General features: G+C 36.0%; 1 protein-coding gene across 1 annotated transcript in view; it reads left to right on the forward strand.

The window, feature by feature from the left end:
• Nucleotides 1-21222, forward strand: part of VPS54 (VPS54 subunit of GARP complex) — an 84547-nt gene that overhangs the window by 33578 nt on the left and 29747 nt on the right. Inside the window, exons 6-11 of the mRNA XM_049784727.1 lie at nt 875-1006; nt 5229-5614; nt 8441-8567; nt 10804-10911; nt 17978-18033; nt 20590-20686. Of these exons, the coding sequence (XP_049640684.1) occupies nt 875-1006; nt 5229-5614; nt 8441-8567; nt 10804-10911; nt 17978-18033; nt 20590-20686 (906 nt within the window). The remainder of the gene's footprint in view (nt 1-874; nt 1007-5228; nt 5615-8440; nt 8568-10803; nt 10912-17977; nt 18034-20589; nt 20687-21222) is intronic.

The raw sequence follows: 21222 nt of genomic DNA on the forward strand, positions 1-21222 counted from the left end.
TCAGGCATCCCTTATGGTCCCCCAAGCCAGAAGTGATTTCTGATCGCATAGCCAGGAGTAACACCTGAGTGTCACCGGGTGTGACTCACCCCCAAAAATTTAATGTATCTCTAGCCTAAAAACTAATTTTAAAATGTTTCTGAGGGACCTACACCTACAGGTGTAGATCACTTGCCTTACATGTGCTGATGCAGGTTTCATCCCTGCAATCCCACACGGTCCTCTTAGTACTGCTAGGACAAATTCCTGAGGTGCAGAGTCAGAATAATCCCTGAGCACTAATTACTGAGTGCAGAGCCAGGAGATAACCCCTGAGCATCACTGGATGTGGCCCAATAATGAAAACAAAAATTCTGAGCAGGAATAAACAGAAATATAAGTAAGAATTTGATATTTAAAATAAAATCATTAGGAATTTATGGAAGCTTTAGGTTAAATATATAGTTCCTTGATAAATTAATCAAGTAGTATTAGAATGATGATCTCCATTAGTAAAAGCAGAAAAACCCACTTTCTATTTTTTATAAGCAGTTAGCTTAATAAAATAGCATTTTTTTAGGCCAGAAAGATAGTACAGTGGGTGGGTGCTTGTGTTGCAAGTGGAAGTTCAGTCTCCTGTATCACATATGGTTCCTTGAGCACCACCAGGAGTGATTCTTGAGTATAGAGCCAGGAGTAAATCCTGAGCACAGTTGAGTTTGACTAAAGGAAAACAAAAACAACAAACACATATATTTTTCTTATATATTTTTAGTAAGTAATCTTGCCTTCTTGAATAAGTTTAATTAGTCTGTGATGTTAGAAGGGATAATAAATGTTAAGAAAATGTGTAATACAGGGAAATGCACTTTTTCATAGATTTGTTTTTTCATAGATTTTTATGAAACCAGATTTTGCCTTGGAGGATTCCTTCACTTTTAATTCAGTTTTACCATGGTCTCATTTTAATACCGCTGGTGGAAAAGGAAATCGTGATGCAGCTTCTTCAAAGTTGTTACAAGAAAAGGTACTTTTTCTTTGATTTTTTTCCCATGTAGAAAATACTTAAAAATAATTTTAGTTAAGCGCTATTTTGTATATGCATTCAGATTTACTTAGTAAGAGCTAATTTCAATACAATTTTTTTCACTTATATTTATAGGCCTTCAAGTTATTTGTGTGTTGGGGGAAGGGGGTGCTACATCTGGTAATATTTGGGGGCTATTTCAGTAGCTGTGCTTAGGGGACCATGAGGTCTTAGCAACAACGGAATCCTGGAATCCCTCATGAAAAGCATATAGTCTAGCGTTTGGAGCTGTCTCCTCAGCTAAGGCCTTTAAAGTTCAATTTCAATTTTTGTTTGTTTTGTTTGGGTCACACCAGCAGTACTCGGGTTATTCCTGGCTCTGCATGCAGGAATTATTACTGGTTTGCTTGGGTAAACATATGGTATATCCAGTATTGAACCCAAGCCAGTTATGATCAAGGTAAATACCTTATCTGTTTACAATCTCTCCAGCCCCCTTTAATTTTAAAAATCAGCTTATGGAATTTAAATTGAAAGAATATATTAGGTGATGAATTGCTTTGTATCTATTCAAGTAATATATTATCTAATTCTGAATTTTTTTCTGACGTAGTACTTTTTTTTCTTTACATAGTAAGAGTGATTATTATAAAGCAAACATATGATAGCCAAATTTAGAATAATCTGAGGTTAGCAGTCTAACTTAGTGATAGAGCACTTTCCTTAAATATGGAAAGTTCTGTGTGATCCCTGGCATCAGATTTAAGAAAAAAAAAAGTAGAAATATTACTTCTGTATTTTTAGTCTCTTGCATACTATTCAACAGCTTTTTAAAGTTGTAATATTCTTTATTTCAGAAGTCAAAATCTTAAAAGTGATTTGAAATGTATAACGAAGCAAATCTGCTTGTCAAGAATCTTTAAAACTTGAAAAAATAAAAATCTTTTATCTCTTTTTCTCAGCACTCAAGTTTATACCTTTTGTAAACTGATTTTTTTTTTAAGCATTGAAAAAATATTCAGTTTTTTTTTTTAAACTGATGATTTTTTTAAGTCAGGCAAAATTAGCTTATTGCAGTCTGGTAACATCTTTTGGCAGTCTGAAGGCTTATTTTGGGAATACTTATCAATAGATTAGGTCCAGTGCTAATTACCTAAAAAAAGGACTAATTGGAGGAGGAAAGAAAAAAATTAATGGTATATATCATCAGTATTCTTTTACAATGCTAAATGAACTTCTTCTGTTGGCATTATTTTCTCCTATCAAGGTTTTTCTTAAGCTAAAAAAAAATCACAAACCCACTGAAAACTAAGGATGCAGCTTCTTTATGGACTCAGGCTTGCCCTGAGACTGTTGTTTTGCATTCTAGGTATTTGCTTCCTAGAAAAATAATTCCTAGAAAAAAATATTGCTTCCTAGAAAAATAAACAGCTGCTTTAAAAGTGCAAAGAACAGCACAAGGGTATGCATTTTATCTTATTTATTTATTTAATTATAAATAATTATAATTACTGGCAGCACTTGTGTTACTCCTGGCTCTGCGCTTAGAAATCACTCCTGGCAGGCCTGGGACCATATGGGATGCCAAGAATCAAACCCGATCTATCCTGGGTCAGTTTCGTGCAAGTCAAATGCCCTGCCACTGTGCTATCGCTCTGGTCCTGAGGGTATATATTTTAAAGAAATTTATTGATATCTTGTTTGAACCATCCTTTTCTTGGGGTATGCTACTATACAGTGAGCATCTAGTAAAGGCAGTAGTGCTAATGCTCAAACAACACACTCCTATCAGGTAGCTATGCTTCTAATATTTTTGGTGGTTTTTCTTTTTGGGTCACACCGGCCAACCTTAGGGGTTACTCCTGGCTCTATGCTCAGAATTTGGTCCTGGCAGGCTCAGGGGACCAAATGGGATGCCAGGATTCGAACCACCGACCTTCTGCATGGTAGGCAAATGCTTTATCTCCATGCGATCTCTATGGCCCTATATCTTGTACAATTTTTGGAAAAATAAAATGAATCCCTCCTAAAAATATTTTGTTTGTAACCTTATTGTATAATAATATGTAATTGAGAAACCTTCAATGAAGTAGCCTAATTGAAAAATATGTCTGTATAGTTTTAAGAAAAGAGTTAGTGTCCAGTAATCCCTTCTAATTTTGTAAATTCTAAATGTTGGAAATCTTTTAACATGAATTTTAAAAAATCTTCAGAGGTAGTGCTAAAGTTTGAACTATATGTCAAAATCCTAAAAGTAAAAGTTAGTGGGAGAGAAATAGATAATGTTACCAATAAAATTGTATGTAGTTAGAAAGGATGAAAAAGATAACTCATTTTTAGAAGTTCTTATTTATTATTATTATTATTTTGGTTTTTGGGTCACACCCAGCAGTGCTCAAGGGTTACTCCTGGCTCTACGCTCATAAATTGATCCTGGCAGGCTTGGGGGACCATAAGGGATGCCGGGATTCTAACCACCGTCCTTCTGAATGCAAGGCCAACACCCTACTTCCATGTTATCTCTCTGGCCCCTATTTATTTATTAATTTTTGGGGGGGGGTCACACTCAGCAGCACTCAGGGTTACGCCTGGCTCTATGCTTAGAAATCGTTCCTGGTAGGTCCAGGGGAACATATGGGATGCTGGGATTAGAACCACCATTCTTCTGCATGTTTGCCCTATTTCCATGCTATCTCTCCGGTCCCTAGAAGTTCTTATTTAAAATTAATCTTTTTTACTTAAAACATTTTAGAAAATTAGAAAGCTTGTTACTTTATGAACTAATCTTCTTACCTTTACAAATAAAATATATTTGAACTAAGTACTTAAGGCATTTGTCAACCTATTAAGAGGAAAATAAAAGGAAAATAATTTAAATTTATAAGTTAACAAAGAATAATTTTTGAGGTTGCTGGAACAAAAACACAGCAAGGAAGGGTGTTTGCCTTGTATGCGGCTGACCTGGGACCTACCCAGGTTCTATCCCCCTCATTCCATATGATTCCCCAAGTCTGTCAAGAGCAATTTCTGACTGCAGAGCCAGAAGCTACCCTTGAGTGCCCCTTGGTGTGACCCAACACCACCTCCCCGCCAAAGCAAAACCAAAAAAAGAATAATTTTTGAAATATAAAATAAGTATATTTAGGGACTGGAGCGATTAGCACGGTGGTAAGGTATATTTGCCTTACACTCAGCTGACTCAGGACAGACCTGGGTTTGATCCCCGGCATCCCATATTGTCTTCTAAGTTAGGAGTGATTTCTGAATACACAATCAGGAGTAACTCCTGAGTATCACCGGGTGTGGCCCAAACTAACAAAATAAGTATATTTAATATGAAAATAGATTCAAATAAATTTTAGAGTTGTTTTTGTTGTTGTTTGTCTTTGAACAACACCCTCTGATGTCAAAAGGTTACTCCTGGTTCTCACTCAAGAATTACTACTGGCACTACTCAGGGGACTCTACGGGATGTTGGGGATTGAACCTGGGTTGACCATGTTTGCAAGGCAAGTGCCCTATCCTTTGTACTTCCTCTCTGGCCCTATTTTTTTTTTTTTTTTTTATAATTTTTGACTAGATTACCAGTCTGTTTTTCACTTATTCTTTAACAATTTGAGGCAGTATAATATAGTAGATAGAGCTTTGAGTTAGACAGATCTAGATTCAGATTTAGTTTTGCTGCTTAATTAATCACATGCCTTTTTTGAAGTTTAAGGTCTCTGGGCTTCAGTTTCTTCACTGTAAAATGAGATAATACTAATTTTATTTCAATAATATAAACATAGAATTATGTTTATAAAGTATGGTATGTAGAGTGGAGAGGTCAATCAATGGTAACTATCTTTAGTCAAACATCTGTTGGTGATTACAGTGATGAGCGAGAGCTAAGGATTTCACTCTTAGATACTAGAATTTTTGAAAACTAAATTATAATCTGAGACGATTGGAAATGCTCTTACTTTATAAAGTAGTTGGTGTTTGGAGGGCAGTAATGGCAGTAGCAGAGGAAAAAGGTAACCTTTACTGACTGTTTTTTATTTGTTAATCTTTTTAATTTTGCCAGTTATTAGGAATTATGTACAATTCTAAGAGTTATACAATGGGATTTAAAATACTTGTAGAACATTTTTTAAATCATTTTTCAGATAACAGATAGTTATGGAAGGTATACTTAAAAATTGGGCAAAAATCTTGACTGTTTTTTTCCTGTTTTCTTAAGCTGAGCCATTACCTGGATATTGTGGAAGTAAACATTGCTCATCAGATCTCTCTACGTTCAGAAGCATTTTTTCATGCAATGACCTCTCAACACGAATTGCAGGACTACCTCAAGAAAACTTCCCAGGCTGTAAAAATGCTTCGAGATAAAATTGCTCAGATTGATAAAGTAATGTGTGAAGGATCACTACATATTTTAAGACTGGCACTTACTAGAAATAATTGTGTTAAAGTGTACAATAAACTGAAGTTAATGGCCACTGTACACCAGACTCAACCAACAGTACAGGTGCTATTATCTACTTCAGAATTCGTTGGAGCATTGGATTTAATAGCTACAACACAAGAGGTTCTACAGCAGGAACTTCAGGGCATTCACAGCTTCCGGTATGTCCATTAAGGAAATTGTTAGGAATAATGTTAGAAAATTTTGCAGTATAAATTTAGTGTTTAATATAGTTTCTTCCAGTTAGGTATTTTCCTTTCATATTTATATGTTTAGTAGTTACTCTAATATTTTAGTATTATTAAAAACTCACAGTAAAGGTTAATGTTTAAAGAGACATTTGAATAGTGAAGCAAACTTAAATGTTCTTCTAAATAAAAGAACATTCACAACTTTTAAAATGACGTTTTGAAAATGTTAAGCTAGTTTTGTATGAAGATGGATCAAGATAAAGACATGCTAGAAGATCTAAATAAGTTCACTTTACAAGTTTGACTAGACTTTAAATTTAGTTATTGAAATTCATTTCTGATTTGTAATGTTTATTTCATTGCAAAAAATTCTGGTAATGAAAAAGACTTTCTTTTAAGTTCTTCTAAGTATTTTTAAATACATTTAATATTATAGTCTTAATCTTATGTGAGATTTTTTTTTGTTTGTTTTTTTTTTGTTTTTGGGCCACACCCGGTAACGCTCAGGGGTTACTCCTGGCTATGCGCTCAGAAGTTGCTCCTGGCTTGGGGGACCATATGGGATGCCGGGGGATCGAACTGTGGTTCGTCCAAGGCTAGCGCAGGCAAGGCAGGCACCTTACCTCTTGCACCACCGCCCGGCCCCATTTATGTGAGATTTTGTCAAACTATATAATTCACAGACATAGACTGTTGCAGACTGTCAAATATTTGAGTTATTCAGACTTGCAGTATTGTTTGTGGATGATCCTGTTTACTAAGAAACCAAGCCTTATGTTATTAGTTTCAAATTAAGTTTATTTTAATTGAATTATAAATTTTTATTGACTAATGCAATTAGAACATTTATTTAGAAAGCATTTAAAAATCAACCCAAATTTAATTTCATGCATGGTTGATTAAGAAATTAAAGTGAGGGGGCCAGGCGGTGGCGCTAAAGGTAAGGTGCCTGCCTTGCCTGCGCTAGCCTTGGACGGATGGCGGTTCGATCCCCCAGTGTCCCATATGGTCCCCCAAGCCAGGAGCAACTTCTGAGCACATAGCCAGGAGTAACTCCTGAGCGTTACTGGGTGTGGCCCAAAAACCAAAAAAAAAAAAAAAGAAATTAAAGTGAAAATCACATTGTTTGCATATATGAGGACCTGATTTCAATCCCTTGCTTCACAAGAAAATGGTGGAGTGAAGAAAAGAGGAAAAAATAGCATGTCAGTTATCAGAACAGACAGGAGACTGAAATTACCTGGCAGTTATGATGCAGTGCAATATAGGATGAAGATTAATATTCAGCTTGAAGTGGAGGTCTAACATTAAAGAGAAACCTAATGTAGATTTGAATGTTTATAAAAAATTAGGTTACAAATATTTTTGAAATTCTATTGAAAGCTGTAATTTCTATTCATAAAAATATACCTATTCCGAAGTTTTGCAGTCAACTTTTAAGTGCTTCATGACTCTTTGAAGCCTACTTTGGACTTGCCAGCATGGAATGCAGAGTGACTAAATGATTTTTTAGTTTCTCATTCACATATAAAAAATGAAGTATTTATCTTCTGTAAATGACACTGGTGAGGTCAGAGTCACTGGTGAGGTCAGTTTCTGGGCAAGCAGAGCACTCACAAAGAAGTATCCACCAGATACTTCAGAAGAATAACTCAGTTTATTGTAGGCAGGAAATGTATATTTATGTTAGGGGAGAGTAGGATGTGGACTCTGTTAGCCAATCACGTAGGATGTGAGAGGGCATTAAAATAGGGCATGTGCTTCAGTATTTAGGGAAGACTGGATAAGGGGATTAGGAAACTAGGGTGTGTGTTAAAACAGGGTGTGTGTTTAAGGTGATTTGCTAAAATCTTCTTTAAATGTGTGTAATAATTTTAAGTACATACAATTTTAAAATTTAAATCAGGGGTCTCAAACTCGCGGCCCTCAGTACAACATTTTGTGGCCCTGCCCTAGAGGAATCTTTTTTTTGTTTTGTTTTAGTTGTTTGGGTCACACCCCCCATTGTTCAAGACTTACTACTGACTTTGCACTCAAGGATCACCCCGACTTTGCCTCCTGCGGCCCCCAGGTAAATTGAGTTTGAGACCCCTGATAAATACAAATAATGTTATCATTACTTGAGCAAAATGAACTTAGATGATAATTGATGCTGCTTATTTCACTTTCACTTACTGTGCTATAAATATTGGTCATCAGGAACCAGGTCTTCAAAGTAAGGGACTTTGTCCTCTAGGACAAAGGACAATGACTGAGATGTAGAATCAAAGATTAAATGTTGTGTTAAATACAGATTCTAAAAATGGTTCTAATTTTTACCCTAAAAGTTACACTATTTTATTTTTCTTGACTTACAGGATGTGACCAATAATATTGAGATAAAGTATAGCTAGAGCTATCTGGTAAAGTTAAGAATAGTGTTAGATATTTATTCCCAAAGGTTATCTATTGAAAGACAGTATGATCATATAGTCTTAATATATCTTGAGCCCAAATAAGTTTATCTCAATATATACCTTATATTTCCCCTCTAAATTAAATTAAAGGCTAAAATATTTTTATTAAAAACGGTAACTATTTCTGAGTTACCGCTATAAAGAGAAAAATAGAATTAGAAAATGGTGTGAAGCTGTCACAATGATTTGGATAAATTAAAGACACCATTTTACTGAAACAGTACATTATTGCATAAGTACCGTCAGCAGAATGCTAAGTTTTGGCTACTAGATGCCTTATTCCTAAGAACAAATTTGTGGCTTTAATGAGCATGTATAACAATTTTCTCTTCCTTTGTAGGCATTTGGGATCACAACTTTGTGAATTAGAAAAACTGATAGATAAAATGATGATTGCAGAATTTTCTACTTATTGTCATAATGATTTAAATAGACCACTGGAAGACGACTGTCCAATTTTAGAAGAGGTATGTGTTTTGGACTGTGAAATGAAATTGATGTCATAAATTTTAATTCATGACAGCCTTACTTTAGAACATATTCTTCTTAGATTAATGTAAACAAATTGTTTTTTCAATTTATGGAAGTTTTATTATTTGAAAAAGTGAGAGCCGAGAGATATATGAACAGTTAAGTTTTTACAAAGGTGGTTGGGTCATGAAGTAGAAGCAAAATTATTTTAAAATTTGTTATTTCAAACCTGTGAAATTCTTAACTACATGTTGTTAACAAGATTCTAAATGATTTTTGAAAATAAAACATAGCTTATTAGAAATTAGATATCTGTATACTTACAACCTAAATTCAAAATATATAGGGTAGGGGTTGGAGAGATAACACAGCGGTAGGTCATTTGCCTTCTCAGGACAGAATGTGGTTTGATTCCCAAACTATATGGTCCCCCTAGCCTGCCAGGAGCAGTTTCTGAGCACAGAGCCAGGAGTAATCCCTGAGCACCATCGCTGATTCCCTCCCCAAAATATATATATAGTGAATTAACTAATATGCATGTGTATACAGACTTTGAATATGCTTTTATAAGGAGTGATCTCTGTATAATTTATTGGTCTCATTCACTGAACACATTTTATATGCGTTTTTTATTTATATAAAATATATTACATCCCAGTTTCACTTTACCTGTAACCTTTCAGTGCTTACTTCTAAGAACAAGTAAAGAATCCAAAAAGCCCTGAGAGCAGATTAAGTAGTTTGCTATTTTTTTTATGCATATTATTAGGAGTTGGTGTCTCACAGAGTAAATTTCTCCCAAGACATATTTTGGTTTTTCCAACCCCTAGCTCCTTAAGCTGTGGATATTTACCTTACATAGGGCCAGAAACTTAAAAGTGAATCTTTTTTTTTTCCATGCTATTTCTCCAGCCCTAAAAGTAAATTTTTTAAGGCCAGAGAGATAGTATAGTGGGTAGGGCATTTGCTAAATGTGGCACTACTGGATATAACAGTAAGCCCTAGTTACTGCCCTGGTACCATAAGCTTTGGGCACCATTGGATGTACCTCCCTCAAATAAATAAAATACAATTTTTATGGCATATAATTAGTGACTTTAATTTTCACATTGTATTTATCAAGGATTGAATCGAAATTTATTGGGTGAAAAGGGGTTGTGAGTAGAAAAGTTTTAAAAGCCCTGTATTATTGAGAATACTAATTAAAAAACATAATTAAAAACAAATGGGGTTGTATTACAGGGACTAAATCCTATACTTTCTATAAGTCTATGACTTTGATCTCCAGCATCAAAATAAAAAGTCCATGATTCACAAATTACTTATTGCCATCATAGTTTGAAGAGGATGCTTTCTACCTACTCAATGAACCTAGGCCCCATTCCCATCATCTTGTATCGAAAATTAATTTGGTTTTTTTTTGGTCATATCAAGCTGTGCTCAGGGCTTACTCCAGGCTCTGTGCTCAGGGATCACACCTGGCTGTGCTTGGGAAACCATATATGGGGCCAAGAATTGAACTTGGTCAGCCTTATGCAAGGTAATGTACTATCTCTTCACCCTTCAAGAATTATGCTGTGAGGGGCTGGAGTGGTGGTGCAGTGGTAGGGCTTTTGCCTTGCGCTCGGCTGACCCAGAATGGACTGCAATTCGATCCCCTGACATCCCCTTAAGCCAGGAGTGATTTCTGAGTGCACAGCCAGGAGTAATCCCTGAGCATCACCGGGTGTGGCCCAAAAAACAAAAACAAAAACAAAAAATCATACTGTGGGGACTAAAGTGGGAAGGGTTCTTGCTTTGCATGCAACCTTCTCAGGTTTAATCTCCAGCATTTCATATGGTGCCTCAAGCCCTGCCAGAAGCAATCCTTGAGGGTAGAGTAGTCAGGAATAAGCCCTAAGTATTGTGGATGTGGACTAAAACAATAAAAAAAAAATTTGAACAACCAAAAATTATATTTTTATTTTTCAAATCAAAAATTGTCTTGTTCTCAAATCAGCTTTATTTGATTCACTAGTAGAACAGGGTTCACCTGTTTTATAGAATACTGATTCTGAAAATACAATATTGCTGAGGTAGATGTTCTTAGGCTACTAGGAAAGACCTTGATATGCTGAATAGAAATCTAAGGATTAAAAAAATAAAAAACTTGCTGTTGAACATTTATTTATATTGATTTATTATCTAAATGAGATTATTTGACATGTGAACTAATATTTTTATTTTTAATAGGAAAGACTGGTTTCTCTTGTATTTGGACTTTTAAAACAAAGAAAACTTAATTTTTTAGAAATTTATAGTGAAGAAATGATCATTACAGCAAAGAATATCATTAAACAGGTACTAAATTTTAATTCTATTTTTGTTTAGAAATAACTTGTGAAATTAATTTTTACATATTTGAGTGATTCTTCATGCAATATATTAGTAACATTTTTTCACTTATTTAAACATAGAAATATATAGAGTATGCCTTGTCCTACAGTGAATAGTATCAATTTACAAATAATGTTATTTGTTAATCTGATTTCTAAGAGATTATTGTTAAGGAGCCAGAGAGCTCAATGTGCTGAGCTCAAGATTTTTCTGGCATCATGTCTCAGTCTTGTTGCCAGCACACTGTGGACCTCTTAAGAATCCCAGGAGAAAACCCTAAGCAGGAGCAGGGATATAGCCCCTGAAGACGGTGGGTCCAAAAACAAAGAAAAAAGAAATTCTCTTTATAAAATAAAATCTATGTATATTTTAATCTCCCATGATCTTTTTTGATTTTTTATTACTTAGAGAAATCTTACTCATTGAGCTACTCCCAGCTCAGTGCTTGAGTACCACTTGGAGAGTTCAAGAGATTTTGTGCTGAGTATCAAGTGTGGCTTCAGGCATGCCAGTCTGTTGAGCTATCTCTCTAGCTCTGAAAAAGAACAATGTTTAATATGGTTACTAGACTTAATTGATTCCCACTATTAGGTTGAATGTACTTACCCAAGTTTTATTTTTGGATTTTGTTTTGAAGTAAAGTTTTATTGAGGAGAATGCGAATCTCAGGAGAGACTCGAGAAAAGAAATTATTGCTTGCAAAGGAGGAGTGTACCCTAAAATAGATCATGGGCAATTCCAAAGTAGTTCTGTTAAGAAGAGATTATGCATCCTGAGTTGAGTTACCGGAGACCATACTATGGACTGCAACATAAAGTGAGAAATTGCAAACCAATAGTATGGTTGGTCACTCAATGATTGGAGTGTGTCGTAAAGTGGAGAAGCCCTATATTTGAACTGGAATGTGGGCAACTTTGGAGTAAATTACTAGGTTTTCAATATATAAATGGAAGAAACAACAATGACAAAAATCACAATTATTGCTGTTCTAGCGAACATTGACTAAAATATACTATTTTTATATTATTTTTGTGCCCAAATCTTATGGTATGTAGGGAACTCTGCTCTAAAAGGTGTTTAAACTCACCCTCCTCCTCCAAAGCATGTGTTCCAGCCTTTTGAGATTTCCCCACCTGTTTTTTTTCTTTTTTGTTCTCTGTTTCTGTTTTGGGGTCACACCTGTGGTATTATGGGGACTGTGAAGTACCAGGGATCAAGTGCAGTACTCTCACATGTAAAGCATGCATTCTAGACAATTTAACCATCTCCAGGGCCTCTTAAAACACTGTTTTTTTTAAACTGATACAACCATTTAAAAATTTTTTTACAATATATGCTGGTGCTAAATATATACATATATTGTAACTTAAGAGTTCTACTCCTAGGTATTTACCCAACAGAAATGCTTTTCTAGGCTAACCAAAAACAGCACAAGAAAGTTCATCACTTCGGAGGAATAGCATAGCGATAGGGCATTTGCCTTGCTTGCAGCCTACCTGGGTCAGACCCAGGTTCAATCTCTGGCATCCCATATGGTCCTCCAAGCCTTCCAGGAGAGATTTCTGAATGCAGAGCCAGGAGTAATCCCTGAGCGCCGCTGGGTATGGCCCAGAAAACAAAACAAAAAACAAAGAAAGATCATTGCAGCATTGTTTATAATAAAAACCTGCAAATAGCTCATTATCAACAAAAAGGATCTTTTGATATAGTTATATATTTGAAAATATTAAAAATGAATAAATTACATGGAAGAATGTGGATGACTATCATGTACATAATATTTAACAAAAGAAATGAGACACAAGGATTATATACACAGGATGATTTTACCAACATAAATTTCAAACAGAGGCAGGATTAAAATATGATGCTAGAAATCAGGATAGTAATGTCTTTTGGAAGAAAATAATATCTAGGGGCCCGGAGAGATAGCACAGCAGTGTTTGCCTTGCAAGCAGCTGATCCAGGACCTAAGGTGGTTGGTTCGAATCCCGGTGTCCCATGTGGTCCCCCGTGCCTGCCAGGAGCTATTTCTGAGCAGACAGCCAGGAGTAACCCCTGAGCACAGCCGGGTGTGGCCCAAAAACCAAAAAAAAAAAAAAAAAAAAAGAAAGAAAATAATATCTAGGAGGAGAGGCGCTAACCCATAGTATTCAGTTTTATGATGATCTGAGTTATGTTCAAATAGCTATACTCCATTTATAAAAATTTTTGAGCTATAACGAGCTATATTGTTTTGTAAATGTACATAATTTGTACAATTTTCCATATTTAGTTTTAAGTGCACTCTTTTCTGGTAAAGGAAGTGTCATAACTGGCAATGCTCAGGGATTATTTCTGGCTCTACACTCAAGATTTATACACCTGTCAGTGCTTAGGGACCATATGGAATACTGAGGATTGGATACAGGTCAGGCATGTGCAAGGCAAGTTCCTTACCCACTATAAACTTATTTTAAAAGTACTTTTTTTTAATATAATAATTTTTATTTTGACCAAAGTAAATTACAAATCTTTCACAATAATATTTTAGGTACATAGTGACATTGAATTAGGCATTCCCACCACCAGTGTTGTCCTCCCGCCACCCCTGTTCCCAGCATGCATCCCATATCCCCCTCTGCACTGCCACACAATGCCCGGTCCTCCCAATGGCCAGTCTGGCCCTGTTGCCAGGTGACCCCTCCTTTGATCCCTAGGCTGCTAGTATAAGTGGTTCCCTCTGTGTCTAGCTTGTTGCAGATTGGGTTTCGATTCTGTTGTTGTTGACTTTGGATTTGGTATTTAAGTATGATCATTTTTTATTTCTGCTCAATGTTCATACACCTATTTGGTCTTGGTACCCTCCATTATTTCTCCCTCAATTTGTGAGGCAGAACAAGATGGTTCAGTTATGTAGTACTGTTTGGAGGGGAAGAAAAAAGAAAGAGAAAAAAGGGGGTGTGTGTGTGTAAAAATCAAACAAGAAACAGGAAGAGTCCTTCTAGAGCCTTGATGGCAAACCTATAGCATGCGTGCCAGTGGTGGCATGCCCAGACCTTGCAGCTGGCACACGGGAAGGGGTCCGCAATTAAGATATGCGGCGCAGCAGGAGGCAAGTGTGCAGTGTCTGTTTTGCAGCTCACCTGGCAACAGGGCCAGACTGGCCATTGTGCGGCAGTTTGGGCACCCGAGCTCAAAAAGGTTAAGCCATCACTGTTCTAGAGGCTATAAATATCAATTTAAGGAAAAAGGGGAAAAGGAAGAAAAACATAAAAACTGTACAAAAAAAATCAAACAAAAGAACACAAAAAGCACCACAGCAATAAAGACAACAGTCAAACAAAAAACACGGTCTTGTAATAAAAACAAAACAAAGCACACACACAAAAGAAATAAAAACAACAATAACAACAAAAACAATAACAAAAAATTTGTGCTTTTTTTTTTTTTTTTGCATAGGCACAGTAAATATTGGGGAGATTAGAAAGGGAATTCCCTTGGCCTAAGAGATAAAGGATTTCTCTACTCTGGAATAACTATATGAATAACATGGGAATAACTATAGGCTCCGTACACACTCTTTTTCTCTTCTCTAGGTCCTTTTGTGCTGTCTGGAAACTTTCTGTTCAGTTGTGGCTAATAAAATCAGGCCTCAGTAACTAGAGATCTTGGTATTTGCACAGGTCATAGGATGGCGACTAGAGTGAAGTCTTTCTTTACATTTCTAGAAGTTCTGTTCCAACACTGTAATTTTAATCAGTCTTGGTTTTTGCACCGATCCTGGTATTAAGCCTAGGATAGAGTCTTTCATTATGTTTCCAGAAGTTCTGCTCAGTTGCAGTTGTCTTAGCCAGACTTTTTAAGTAGTTTTAGTTCCAGACTTCTAAAGCCTAGGCATTTATTTTTCACCTTTAAGCTATTGCGTTTATTGCAAGGATGAACAACCTCAAAACTGAATTTTTGGGGGCCAGTGTTGGCACATTGGATAGAGCATTTGCCTTGCACATTGTCAACTTGGATTTGACCCCCAGCATCCCATATGGACTCCTGAACCTGCCAAAGGTGATTTCTGAACGCAGAAGCAGGAGTAACCCCTGAGCATTACTGGGTGTGGCACCAAAACAAAACAAATAAATTTCTAGGGGGAATTTTTGCTTGAGACTAACTCTTTTGTCCTGTTATTAGAGTTTTATATTTTGGGTGTGTGATTTTGAAAAGTTTTGAAGCAGTAGGCAGCTTAGATTGATCTTTATCTATCTATCTATCTATCTATCTATCTATCTATCTATCTATCTATCTATCTATCTATCTATCTATCTATCTATCTATCTATCTATCATCTATCTATCTATCTATCTATCTATCTATCTATCTATCTATCTATCTATCATCTATCTATCTATCTATCTATCTATCTATCTATCTATCTATCTATCTATCTATCTATCTATCTATCTCTTTATTTAAACACCATGATTACAAACATGACTGTAGTTGGGTTTCAGTCACAAAAAGAACACCCTCCTTCACCAGTGCAACATTCCCACCACCAATTCCCCCCATCAACCTCCCTCCACACCCGCTGCCTGTATTCGAGACAGGCATTCTACTTCTCTCACTAATTAACATTATCATGGTAGTTGTTAGTGTATCATTTTTCTAATTACTCATCCCTCTTTGAGGTGAGCTCCATATTATGAGCTAGTCCTTCCGGCCCTTATCTCTGAGCATAATTACAATAATGTCTTTTATTTTTCTTAAAACCCATAGATAAGTGAGATTATTCTGTGTCACTCTCCCTCCTCTGACTTACTTCACTGAGCATAATAGTTTCCATGTACATCCATGTATAGGAAGATTTCATGACTTCATCTCATGATGGCAGCATAATATTCCATTGTGTATATGTAATGTGTACACAGTTTTTTTAGCCATTCATCTGTTGAAAGGGCATATTGGTTGTTTCCAGAGCTTGGATATTGTTAATAGTGCTGCGATGAATATAGGTGTGAGGAAGGGATTTTTAAGTGCATTTTTGTGTTCCTAGGGTGTATCCCTAGGAGTGGTATAGCTGGATTATATGGGAGCTCAATTTCCAGTTTTTTGAGGAATCTGCATATTATTTTCCATAAGGGCTGGACTAAATGGCATTCCCACCAGCAGTGAATGAGAGTTCCTTTCCTCTCACATACCCACCAGCACTGATTGTTCTCATTCTTTGCGATGTGTATCAGTCTCTGTGGTGTGAGTTGGTACCTCATAGTTGTTTTGATTTGCATCTCCCTGATAATTAGTGATGTTGAACATTTTTCATGTGCTGTTTGGCCATTTGTATTTCTTCTTTGAGAAATTGTTCATTTCTTCTCCCCATTTTTTGATCAGGTTAGATGTATTTTTCTTGTTAAGTTTTGTCAGTAATTTGTATATCTTATTAACCCCCTGTCTGATAGGTATTGAGTGAATAGTTTCGCCCATTCTTTGCATGACTTTTGAATTGTAGGCTCTATTTCTTTTGAGGTGCAGAAACTTCTCAGTTTAATATAGTCCCATCTGTTTATCTCTGTTTCCTCTTGTATGGAGAGTGCTATTTCTGCCTTGAAGATGCCTTTAGTCTCAATTTCATGGAGTGTTTTCATACATGCTGTTCAATATACTTTATTGTTTTGGGTCTGATATCCAGGTCTTTAATCTATTTGGATTTAACCTTTGTGTATGGTGTTAGATGGAGGTCTGAGTTTGCTTTTTTCAGGTGGCTGACCAGTTGCTCCAACACCACTTGTTGAAGAGACGTTCCTTGTTCCATTTTGGATTTCTTGCCTCTTTATCAAAGATTAATTGATTGTATGTCTGGGGAACATTCTTTGAATACTCAAGTCTATTCCACTGATCTGAGGGTTTGTCTTTATTCCAATACCATGCTGTTTTAATGGCTATAGCTTTGTAATACAATTTAAAGTTGGGAAAAGTGATGCCTCCCATATTCCTTTTCCCAAGGGTTGTTCTAGCTATTTGTGGGTGTTTATTGTTCCAAATGAATTTCAGGATTGTTTGATCCACTTCTTTTAAGAATATCATAGGTATCCTTAGAGGGATTGCATTAAATCTGTACAATGCTTCGGGGAGTATTGCCATTTTAATGATGTCAATCCATGAGCAGGGTATGTGTCTATTTCCTTGTGTCCTCTTTTAATTCTTTTTTTTTTCCTCTCTTTTTTCTCTTAGAAGAGAAAGGAGAGAGGGAAGAGGGGAGAGGAGAGAGGAGATGGGAGAGGAAGGGGAGAGGGGAGAGGTGGTCTTTTAATTCTTGAAGCAGGGTTTTATAGTTTTTTTTGTATAGGTCTTCTTTAGTTACGTTGACTTCAAGATATTTGAGTGTGTGACACTAATGTGAATGGGGTTGTTTTTTAATGTTCATTTCTTTATCATTATTAGTGTATAAGAAGGCCATTGATTTTTGCATGCTAATTCTGTGTAGCCTGCCACTTTACTATATGGCTCTATTGTTTCTAGAAGCTTTTTTGGTAGAGTCTTTAGGGTTTTCTAAGTAAGAGTATCATGTCATCTGCAAGCAGTGAGAGCTTGACTTCTTCTTTTCCTATCTGGATGCCCTTGATATCTTTTTCTTGACTAATCTTTATGGCAAGAACTTTTAGCGCTATGTTGAATAGGAGTGGTGAAAGAGGGCAGCCTTATCTTGTACCAGATTTTTTGGTTTTTGGGTCACACCCAGTGGCATTCAGGGGTTACTACTGGCTCTGCACTCAGAAATTGCTCTGGCAGGCATGGGGGACCATATGGGATGCTGGAATTCGAACCACCATCTGTCCTGGATTCCCTGCATGTAAGTCAAACTCTCTACTGCTGTGCTCTCTACAAGTGGCAGTTTTTAAGCATATTTTGGAATTGATTTTCAGGTATCTTACTATATCTTGTAAATAATAAGATAATGAAAAACTGATAAAATGATGAGTCAATTTGGAGCTTCTTTAATATAAATGACTATGCTTAGATTTCTAATGTTAATCGACACTTTTTTTTAATTTTACAGTGTGTGATTAATAAAGTTTCACAAATAGAAGAAATAGATACAGATCTTGGTTTGAAGTAAGTATAAATGTTAGGTTGGGGTTATTCAAGGAAAAGAACACATTAGAATAAGTGAAGTGGAATTCTGTTAAAGCATTATTTACTAAGACATGGGCAGAGTGTAGAAAATTTATTTAATAGAGCAGGACATCTTAAGGATAAGGGAGGAGAAAGTCTATAAAATTCAAAAAAGAAAGGGATATGGTAGTTAAAAATAAACTGTGACTGTCTGTGGTGGAAGACCATTATCTTAAGGCAGCACCTTTTTAAGGAGATGAAGCCTTAATATTTTTTCTTCTCTAGTCGTTGGTAAGGGTTTCTTTTTGGCCAAACTCATTAGATCAGCCTGTCAAAGTAGAGTGGAATGGAAAGGGATTCTGATTTGGAGGAATAGCACAATTAAGTATACTTTATTTAACTATATAATTAAAACTGAGTTTTCAGAAGTTAAGAGTATATGCTTTTTAATTGTGATATATATATATATTTTTTTTTTTGCTTTCACCTTTGAAATAATTTTATTTATATTGGTGAGCGATTGGGCCATGCTTGGCAGTGCTCATGGGCTTATCCCAGCTCAGTGCTGGGAGACATTTCTGATTGTGCTCAGGGAACTATGTAATGCTGAAAATTGAACCTGAGGCTTCTGTATGTAACATATGTGCCCCAGCCCATTAATTGCTGTTTATTTTTAATTTGCAGAGTCAGGGATTGAACCCAGGGCCACACACATGTAAGGCAAGCTCTCTGTTGAGCCATTACATTCCTGGTCTCAATTTTTTACTCTTTTTTTTTTTTTTTTTTTGGTTTTTGGGTCACACCCGGAAGCACTCAGGGCTTACTCCTGGCTCTTCTACTCTCAAAAATCGCTCCTGGCAGGCTCGGGGAACAATATGGGATGCCGAGATTTGAACCACCGTCTTTCTACATGCAAGGCAAACTCACTACCTCCATGCTCTCTCTCCGGCCCCTCAATTTTTTACTCTTACTTTGAGGACAATAAGTATTTTACAACTATGAAATCCTCATTTTATATAGATATCTAAACCTTTATTGGCTGCCTTCAAGATAAATAGTAATATGATTAGAAGTAAAACTGCCCTGGACCAGAGTCACAGATTAAGGATTGAAGAGGCTTAGTTCTCCACTATTATCTAGCAAACACTCCATTTCAGAATTAGTTTGAAGTGGCCCCAATAATGCAGGAATCACTAATAGTAGGAAATTTTAAATTTTGGAGACTATTACAATCTTGTGGATTAGAGCAGGGCTGTGGGCCACATACAGTCCACCAAGGACAGTTACCAGCCACTGTGTGTTTTTGCCGCTGCTGCCTGTCTTACCTAGCAGCCGACTCTCCCTGGTCTGCAGTGTGTGTGTGTGGAATGTGCGCCACATTTGTGGACTCCCCTCTTTCTCTCTATCTCTCATCTCCTCCACCTGTCTTGGGCAGGGTACACAAATTATGGCCTGCGGACCGCTATTGTTCATGCTATTTTTTAAACTATAGTCCTGCACTCCAATGGTCTGAGGAACAGTGAACTGACCTTGTTTAAAAAGTTTAGGGACCCCTGAGAGTCAGATCATTAATTTCTTCTTTATAGAGAATTTCTCAGCGTAAATAGGGTATTTCCTGATTTTAAGTTGAGAATTTTTCAACTTTAATTTTCAATTTCAATTTCAATTGATGTGCTGACCCCTGTGGGGGAAAAAAGAAAAAAAGAAAATTGGGGCCAGAGCAATAGGGCATTTGCCTTATATGCGACTGACCTAGGATGGACCGTGGTTCGATCCCCCAGCGTCCCATATGGTTCTCCCAAACCAGGAGTGATTTCTGAGCTAATAGCCAGGAGTAACCCCTGAATGTTATTGGGTGTGGCCTTAAAAACAAAACGAAAAAAAAATTTTTTTTTAGGAAAAATTTTAATTTTCTTAACTTTGGGTTGAGAATTTCTCAACTTAAATAGGGTACTTATATTTTAGAAGAATCTTTTGAGAATAAACTTTAAGTTATGACAATATTCATGAAAAATTTTGAGTAATAAGTCAAAGTGTATCATAATATATCATTATGAAATTCTGTTTTATATATTTATGTTTAAGATATTAAATACCAATACAAAATACAATACAAAAATATTGGCTATATTTTAATGCTAAACAGTATAATATAATCACAGTGTAGTGAATATTAGTAGAATAGTAACTATACCTATATAGAATTTTATGCATGATATATGGTTCTGAAAGAAAAATAAAGCATGGATGAAATTTAAATATGGCACTCAGCCACTAATCCTTAGCCCTGAACCTTGATAGGCCTTTTAATTTAGTACATTTTAGATTAGTTCTAGAGATGCTTTATCAAATAGGAATTGTTTGGTAATTTGTTGACTTTAATTAACTAAAATTTCATAATTTTAGTAATCAATTATAGTTAAGTATCTTAGTTAGAATTGTACTTTATTTTTCTATTAATCTGTTACTTGATAGTGTTTGGTATAGTTTCTCTAATTTGTAGACATTATATTGGCCCAGAGACTATCATTATTTTGTTTGGAATTTTATTTCTAGACTTGTTGATCAGATGAGGAAGTTGAATTTTCCTCAGTGGTTTGATCTGCTCAAGGATATATTCTCTAAGTTTACAAACTTCCTTCAGAGAGTTAAGGTAAGTTTATATGATTATCAGTTTTTTTTTGTTTTTTGTTTTTTTGGGCCACACCCATTGACGCTCAGGGGTTACTCCTGGCTATGTGCTCAGAAGTTGCTCCTGGCTTGGGGGACCATATGGGACGCCGGGGGATCGAACTGTGGTCCGTCCAAGGCTAGCGCAAGCAAGGCAGACACCTTACCTCTAGCGCCACCGCCCGGCCCCAGATTATCAGTTTTTTTATATGACACTTAAATGATTCATTTCCTGGATATATAATATACATATAGGTTAAATTGGAATTAAATGTTTTCTTTTTTAAAATGTTTTCTTTGTTTTAATAATTTTTCTGAAGACATTTGGTTTTGTGTTTGGGGAGTTGGGAATTGTTGCTCAGTGGTCCTTGTGATTCCAGGATCAATCTAAGGTCCTGTGCATGCAAAGCATGCAGTTTGGGCCCCCTTACTATCTCTCCAGCCTCTATTTATGTGGGTTATTATTTTTATTGTTTTTTGTTTTCTGTTTTGAGCCACTCTTAGACGTCCTCTCTGACT

Source organism: Suncus etruscus, chromosome 12 (assembly GCF_024139225.1).
Source record: "Suncus etruscus isolate mSunEtr1 chromosome 12, mSunEtr1.pri.cur, whole genome shotgun sequence".
NCBI lineage: Eukaryota > Metazoa > Chordata > Mammalia > Eulipotyphla > Soricidae > Suncus > Suncus etruscus.